Genomic DNA, 8,850 nt, shown 5'->3' on the forward strand with positions numbered 1-8,850 from the left:
ACCCGCGCACGACCCCCCTGCGCTCCTCCCGCTTATGACACGCGAGCCAAAAAAGGTTCGCCATCGCTGCCCTAGAATAAACAGTGTGGGTTTCTTTAACCAAAATGTTAAGGTTGAATAATCTTACCAGTTTTCCTGTCACTGTTACCCACCTGACCTTCGATCGTGGCTGACATCTTGAAACAAAGAAGGAATTTGATAGTGTTAGAAAAGCCCTCAAATGAATTGTGGCATTTACCTTTCCACTGTGGAAAACCCTGTTATTGCTGCTGTTTGATTCCTATGATCTTATTGAATGTTTTCTGGTTTCACCACTGGCTGGTTATGTGTTATTAAGCACACACGTAGAATTTCTTTCTCAGTGCTTTTACCCTAATTGGGGCTAATTGTTTTTATGCTTTGCATAAACGTATGCTGTAACACTGTAACTGTATTTTCTCTCTTTCTGGTGTATTGCTGTTTCAGGTGAAATCTAGTGCAGGACTGAACATCACAAGTGCTATAATGGCATTAATTGGTATCATCCTGTACCTATGCGAGCTGAGCCTCAGTAGGAATTTTAGTAGATATGAGAGTGAATCTGACTATTACAATTCAATTGTAAGTAAAACAGTCTTGTCTTAAATTTTGGCTTCTTGTGCAGAATTCTGAAGATTATATATGCAGGAAGGATATCCCAAACCCTTTGAGTTTTGTTTGAAAATCTTTTCTTCAGTAAGTCTAAGACACAAAAACATGAGCGCTATTTCATTTGAATACTTTTTAAATATATTTGTTAAATAAGGGGGATCAATCTTCTGGTCGTTGAGGTGCAAAGTGAGTAGGGGGTTTGTAGATTTCTTCTCTCTTCTCCAGTTTGTTTATTTGATGGAGAGGGGGATAGATATTTTTAAAAAATCTAAATGTGTTTTAGATACATTGTTTGACTATGTCTCTGTACAGTGTAAAAAATTGGTTGTTTTACAGTAGGGCTTAGGTAGCGAAAAATCAAAGAGTGCTTTAGAATTCTATATAGAATAGAATACAGCTGCACATGTTGAAATCTTGTACTAGGTTTTCTTGCCACCTTCACATTCTCACCCCTTCTTTGCATTTGCCACCCAGTTTTAGAAAACTGAAATTTAGGTAAGCTCTGAAGCGTGGATAGTTTAGAACCACACCAATACCTGGGATCAATGGCTTGAATTTTTAGTATTTTGTAAAGTCCTTTGTTTCTTCTAAGAGTTAAATCATACGTCATAGTATCACATCCAGGGCTTTTCTCCTTTCCAGCCTGAGAGATGATTGGAAAGAAGTTGGGTAAAGAAAATAGATCTAGATGCATCGTTATTGAGGAGGGGAAACAATATATCTTATACTGGCTGAATCTAAATCACATTGCTGCCCTTAACCATACTCTGTTGATGCCAATTTTCCCATGAGATTAACTTTACCCTATCCCCAAACCAGGGACGTGCGGTCAGGGGAGTCAGGGGAGTCAGAGCCTCACCTCTCATCATGAAATAATATATAATAATAAATTATAATATATATTTCCTCCCATCCCTTTTACACTGTTCCCGCTAAGCTCCGGTAAGGAGAAGAGCTTTTGGGGAGTGAAGAGGAAGAGGGGGGGGGGAGGAGGAGGAGGTGCGCGCGGGGCAGTGCCAGCTGGGCAAGCGGTGGAGGCAGGAGGGTTCTCGGAAGCGCCAATAACCTTCCTGCCTCTGCTGTACTTTGCGCGCTCCTCGCGACTGCACTAGACATCCAGAAGTGGCAGGGGCTGTTGGGCTGGAAGCCCAAACCCCATTAGCCACAAAAGCCGCTTCTGGACGTATACTGCAGTCGCGAGGAGCGCGCGAAGTCCAGCAGAGACAGGAAGGTTCTCGGCATTCCCCAGTCGCTTTCGTGGCTTCGTCATCAAGACGAAGTCCGGGAGCGCCCACAACATTTCTGCCTCTGCTGGACTTTGTCTTGATGATGTTGCCGCAGCTCCCGGGATGGACGGAGGTAGCCAGAGTGGCGCCGAGGCAGTCCAGCAGGCGAGCGAACAAGGATCAGGCTGCCTGATCCTTCATCTCTCGCTCACCCGCTCGCTCACTCCTTCGTCTGCCCGGACTGCCTCGGTCTCCAGCACACGTGGTCCCATTCCCCGCCTTCCTGATGACGTCACCAGCCTCACCAGCCATAAACCTCACCACACGTCACTGCCCCAAACCATGAGTAAGATTTACACCTGATGTAAGTCACCATTAGCTGTGCTGGTCTAAATCTAGTCTTTTCCTCTCCTCTTATTCTAAGCTCATCCAACAACAAGGTATGTAAAAGTCATTTCCCTTCACCCATAATCTTGGAGATAAAGTCAGGTGACCAAGAGTGGATATGTTATGATAGTGGGGAGTTCTGTCGCTTTTCCTCTTTGGATTAGCCAGTCCTGTCTTAACCATTTCTCTTCCTCCTTCTCCCATCAGCTTTTTTTCTTGAGGTTTCCTATTCCCCCCCACCTCTCCTCCTTCGTCCCAAAGGTGCTTTTTCAAGAGGCAACTGGACTTTCTTGTTTTCCTGTGGAAACGGTTAGCTTCTCATCCAAGAAGCTTCTTCAGCTTTGACTAGATGGTGGCCTCAACAACTCTCTAAAAGGATGGAAATGACCAGCTGTCTGCAAGGACTATAAATCCTTCCATTCCCTACCATCCAGTCAGACCTGAAGAAACGTCTTGGATGAGAAGCGAAATGTCTCCAGAGGAAAACAAGGAAGTCCAGTTGCCTCTTGAAAAAGTATCTTTAGAGCAACCATGACCTGGATGACTAAGAATCTCCCTAGACACTCTCCTCCATTACATCTCTCCAGTCAGCAGGAAAACAGATCCTCTAAATTTCCTGTTGGGAAATGGAGGGCAAGCAAATTACATCTATTTATTTCAACAGTGAGAGGGGCAGAATACTTCCCTTTAGAGTATTGCAAAAGGTAGAGATGCTAATGTTCCCTGATGCAGTTTTCTCAGAATACACGGGCTTTAGGGGTAGTCTTTACGATTACTTACAATTATTCAATTTACAATTGTATATTTAGTATCAATGGCACTCAAAAAAAAATTATGACTGCTCCTTGCATTTATGACCATTGCAGCGTCCCCACAGTCACCCGATTAAAATTTGGGGGTTTGGCTACTAGCAATTTATTTAGGACAGTTGCAGCATCCCCTTTGCGACTTTCCAAGCCAGCTTCTCATCAGCAAATACAGCGGGGGTGGGGAAGATTCACTTAACAACTGCATGATTCTCTTAACTGCAGAGATTTGCTTAACCACAGTGGCTGAAAAGGTAAGTCGAAATTCTGGTCTCAATTGTGGTTGTAAGTCCAGGTTACCCGTAAAGTGTCTCTGTTTTTCCTAACGCAATTATTCCTCCCAGTGTTTCCCAAGGGAGCAGCTGGGGGTCCCTTTTAATGGTGTAGCTCATTCAATAAAATAAAATACGTACCATTACATTAATTTCTCAGCAAATTAAAACTATCACTCCCCATGTCTACAGTATGCTGTAGAGAGTCTACAGAGTGTTGGTCTTGGCCTTTCCTCTTTGCTCCTCTTGTTCAGCCTGCTGGAATTTTGCATCGCAGTTTCCCTGGCTCACTTCGGGTGTCAGGCAGCTTGCTGTACGGATGACCAGGTAAATATTTGCTGCTTCGATAATAGCTTTAGCAGGTCTCATTATTAAAGAATGTAAAGAGGATTGTCTGTTTTTCTTCTTTATATCTGCACTCTACCTAACCTGACTGTTCTGACCTGGCTCCCAAACATGACAAGCACATTGTGTTTAACTAAATGTTCCCTTTATTTGGAGCACCATTAGCCCCGGCAAAGAGTCTCTGTCTCTCTCACAGCAGGCTAACAATGTCTCAATGTGCCTATGGAAAGCGATGCTCGTTCCCTTTCCCCCTAAAATGGTCCCAACACATTGGGAGCCTCTCTCTCTCCCTTTCCCCACAGTCGTAAAGGAAGTCCTACAAGGTTCGCTTGCTCTTTTCCAGCAGCTCACACACACACACACACACACACACACAGACGCACTGAATGCGAGCCCGCCCCCCAGCGCTGCAGATTCCAATAAAGAATTCTGATAAGTTCCAGACAGGATTCAGAAGTTCAGATTATCAGTGGCTGACCGACAGGGAGATAAATAGTTGTCTGCTGCACCTGTTTGTCTCTGCCCCCTGCCTTTTATCACCAGAGCTAGGGTGGGGCTTAAGACTGAGGACATACTCATAGATTTCCACTGCCCTCCTCTGCCTTCTGCGCATCTACGTGTTAGGTACTGAACCCAGCTGTTCTCTTCCTCATCAACTACCTCAAGACCTGTGGGCTGTTGACTTTCCATCTGAGGGCCGATGGATGGCCCAGGCTCCCCCTCCGTCTCTATCTCTGACAACCTAAATGCTCAGACTCTAAACCCTTTGCCTGTTAATTTTTAGTTTTAAAGAATTCTCTAGTGGGACTTTGAACTATCAAGGATTTCAGCCAGTTGGTGAGACTGCTAGCATCACAGTTAAAAACACACAACTGGAGAATCTACTCCTCCTACCTATAGTAACAGATGTGTCCCTGAATATTTTTTTGTATTGACTATTCTTTTCTGTTACAGCCAACAATGCTTTTTGTGCCTTACCAAGTCACCGGAGGCGGAGAAGTTGCAGGTGAACCAAATCCTCCTCCATCACCACCATCTTACGAGAACGTGATTACCAAATCTCAGTAAAACAAGAACAACAGGAAGGAACTATTGAGAATTGTTGGCAAGAGAAGTTTCAGGAGAAGCAATCACATGATCACGAGGAGGCTGCTACGTGTGAGGACTGGTCATGAGTCACTTTTTTTTTTCAAATTTGTTGTAACTTTGAATGGTCACTAAATGACCAGTTGTAAGTTGAGAACTATCTCTAATAGTGGTTGCATAATCACTGTGATCCCAAAACAGAAGAAGTGTACATGTAACCAAAATATTCCATATTGTTAGAGCGCTTATGCTGATGAAAAACACAGATTCCATGCAAATTGCCATTTTTTGTTTTCTGTCATCACATCTCCAACAGGGCAAGCTGGAAACACATTCATTAGATGTTTCCTTGAAGGGTTTACAGTTGTGTAAACATGCAATTTCAAAATCAAAGCCATTCATACTTTTATGGAGGGTATATTTAGGGGGTGGGCAACTATGCTCCCTTTGCAACCTGTGGACTTCAACTTCTGAGCCTGCAGGGCTGATTCAGGTATTCTTGGAGTTAAAGTCTGCAGTTCCTAAAGCTGCCAGAGTTGCCCATCCATAGTATATGCCTCAAGAGACTCAATTGGGATGTAGAGAAGATTCCTTAAAGGGCTATAGTCACCTCGTAGGCACGTGGGGAAGATCGCCCCCGCCTCATACCTGTACATGGGGGAATAATTAAGACATCCCCTGAAAATAAAGCCTAGCACTTATTTCGAAGGTGAAAAGAAAATATGTCCGGGTCTTATTTTTGGGAAAACATGGCATGCTGTCTAGTATTATAAGAGGTGGTAGAATACGAGGGCTTCTCCTAAAAACTATTATCATTTCTATAATTTTGAGTGCATTTGGTTCAAGATTGTTCCGGCTGCATCACAAGGCTAGTTGGTCAACTTCCCATCTGTATGCAGATTCATCAAAGAAAGGAAGTAAAGAGTGTCATCATTTCAACTGTGCTGGATTATGTTCAGGATACTTCCTATCAAATTAAACCTCAAAAACTCCGCAAATGTACATTTTGTACACCTGTAAAATCATTGCAGGAGTCAAACCTTTCACCGTGTAATTATGGACAAAGAAGCAACGAATCTTCTCTACATTTCAATCAAGTCTCTTGAGGCATTTACCAGGGATGGGCAACTATGGAACTTTTCGGATGACATCTAGGCATTTATCCATCCTAAAATGTCAATTGCAGCTTCTAAAATGAAAATGAAATTTTTAAAAAATGTGTTATTGTTAAAAAGGCTGATAACTTTTGAGTTTGCCAACTCTCATGAGATTTCAGTGGTCTCATGTGATCTCACAAGTTTTCAGCTTGCCTGCATAATTATGACCTTTATTTTCCCCCATTAAATTGTAGATATTTCAAATATAATGTAATAATGTAAGGGTTGTGATTCAAAGAAGGCAGATTTGGACTAGGAAGTGAAAAGGTCCAATAGGCATCTAATTTGGCCTGGGAAAATACCTGTAGGTTGGCTGAAAAATGTTTATTTCTCAAGTATCCTTCCTTCCCTAGAAGATGAATTTGGAGGACAGGTTATAGGGAAGGAGGATTAGAAACATAAGGAAACTTTTACCATCTTCCTGATGCCTCCTTGCCACACAAATTCATGATTTTTAAATACTGAGGTACAATTAAAACCAGATGATTTTCCTCAGGATGGGTGGACAGACAGTGAGAAAGAAGTCACGGAACTTTGTTTTTTATATATGATAGATTCAGGAAGATTGTAATATGCTCAAAAGTGGGAAGGTTTAAAATAACCAACAATTGAATGGTTGGTGAAAATGAACTTGCTAACAAGACTAAACTGACTTCTTTGATTTGAGAAAAGACTGGAAACCTCTTAAAAACTTTGGATGAAAAAGAAAAAACAGCATTAGCAACAACATTTAGGCTTATATACTGACCCTTTAGTGCTTTACAGTATTCTTTGGGTGGTTTACAACATTGAAGCATTATTTGCATATTCCCCCCAACAATCTGGGTCCTCATTCTACTGACCCCTGGCAGGATGGAAGGCTGAATGAACCTTGAGCCCCACCAAGATCCAACTCCAGACTGTGGGCAGAGTTTCTCTGTGATACTGAACTTTAACCACTGTTCCATCAGGGCTCATACAATGAACCTGTGATTAGACTTTTTGATAATTAGAAGGAAAATAGATAGTGGAAAAAAGTGATCTTTTTTGTAATCATAGAGTAAGAGATAATTTTGTAATTGTGTTTATATTTGCTGCACAGAAAATAGTACAATACAATACAATACAATACAATAGTAGAGTTGAAAGGGACCTTGGAGGTCTTCTAGTCCAACCCCCTGCCTAGGCAGGAAACGCTATACCGTTTCAGACAAATAGCTATCCAACATCTTCTTAAAGACTTCCAGTGTTGGGGCATTCACAACTTCTGGAAGCAAGCTGTTCCACTGATTAATTGTTCTAACTGTCAGGAAATTTCTCCTCAGTTCTAAGTTGCTTCTCTCCTTGATTAGTTTCTGCACTTTTGCCTTTCTCTTTGTTTTCTTTACTCTGTATTTCTGGTACTCAGTTGTTTTCTCCAATGGAATAACATGTCCTTTACATAAATTAAAAATTGATAATTTTTATATAGCCACATTGTCCATCAATACATTATCTTTCACTTGTATTTTTATTTTTTTCTCTCTCTTTGCAGCTTATAAGATAATTGTTTCCTTGGTTTATTTACAAATTGAAAATGTCTGTTGTTTGTATAATTCAATTTAAATTCCAGTTCTCTTATGGTTAACATGGATAATTTACTGTAAAATCTTAATTTATTGACAGATTAATGTTCCCTGGTGAATTATTTAACTCACATTTTTATTTCATCTAAAACATTTTGGGTTTCCTCTTGCCTTTTCTTAAATTCAGAATTATAGTGTGTCAGCTAACTGGACCTGTCACACTCACAGCTGGTTATCATCCCATTGATTGAAACACCCGTCTAATTTCCCCTTGAGATGAATTGCTAAGAATTGAACTAAGGACATGAAAAGCCAATATCATAATACAGGGAAATTATCTTGCCATCCAGAAGAGATCTAGAAGAGATAATGGAAGCTGCTTTTTAAAAAATGAAATCTGGGAATATTTTAGCCATCTGAAGTGGGAGGGGGGCAGAAGCCGTCTCCCTTTCTAAAACATCATTCTTACAGCATTGAAGAGACCACAGCCCCATAGACGTTCGTAGAACAGTCAATACAAAATAGCAATAGGAGGATCAGGACTCTAGAGGGCGCTCTCCTGCGACATACATAATGAAAGAAGGGGGGCTCCTCCAATAAAGCAGAAGTTTATGGTAGGGAAGAGTCAACCAAAAAGCAAATGTTCAGTTTAAATAAGTGCAAAAGGAAACATAAGAGATTTACCCACCCTAACTTTGCCAATGTACGGAGAGGATTTGCCTTTGGCATCTATTTATTGGCTAAGGGATGTGGCCCAGATGTTTCAGCGTCCTCTGAAGTTTCCAAGGGAGAGTTTCGCAAGGAGCGCAATCGGAGGCTGAGATCGAGTCGCTCCAGCCTCCCCTTCACTCCGCTGCGGCTTTGCCTGTTCAAGCGCTAAAAAGAGTAATCCGAAAGCTACAGAGAGCGCCGGTGGAGGGAAAGGAGGGGGTAGGGGATCCTTCGCTGGACGAGGACTACTTAAAGAGCTGGGGTGGGTGGGAGGGATGGGGAGGCTGTGCTCTTAACGTCCTTTTCTTTTTATTTCTGGCGATTCCTGCAAAGATCGTAGAAGTCTCCGAGGGGTTGAAAACGGGTCCCTCCAAGCGCGGGATTTGCGCATTTGGAGAGAGACGCGAAAGAAATGTCGAGGGATGAGTTTGATTTCAGCAGTTCGTTTTACCCTGGGAATAACAGGACTTTATAAACTTGGAGAGTTTTCCTCTCATCTCTGAACAAGCAGAAAGTTCATCGCCCCAAACTGTTATCTGTTGCAACAGTTAAAGGAGCAAGAAAGAAGTTCTTTTCTGGAGTCCTTTATTAAGGTATGAGTAAATCCCTCCTTTTAGTAGACGGCGGAATCACACCCTCCACTTGTTCCTGTTTTGCTATTTTCGTTTTTCCTGGGGCGTCCGTGT

At 42.1% G+C, this 8,850-nt stretch overlaps 1 protein-coding gene across 1 annotated transcript in view; it reads left to right on the plus strand.

The window, feature by feature from the left end:
• LOC309390361 (membrane-spanning 4-domains subfamily A member 15-like) overlaps window positions 1-5,036 on the plus strand; it is a gene marked incomplete at its 5' end in the record, with an annotated part of 45,635 nt that extends 40,599 nt beyond the window's left edge. Inside the window, one exon of the mRNA XM_081949627.1 lies at window positions 4,621-5,036. Within this exon, the coding sequence (XP_081805753.1) occupies window positions 4,621-4,734 (114 nt within the window). The 3' untranslated portion in view covers window positions 4,735-5,036. The remainder of the gene's footprint in view (window positions 1-4,620) is intronic.
• Between the last annotated feature and the right edge of the window lie 3,814 nt (window positions 5,037-8,850).

The sequence above is a fragment of the Natrix helvetica genome (genome assembly GCF_964273705.1).
Source record: "Natrix helvetica genome assembly, chromosome: 1".
In the NCBI taxonomy this organism is placed as follows: domain Eukaryota; kingdom Metazoa; phylum Chordata; class Lepidosauria; order Squamata; family Natricidae; genus Natrix; species Natrix helvetica.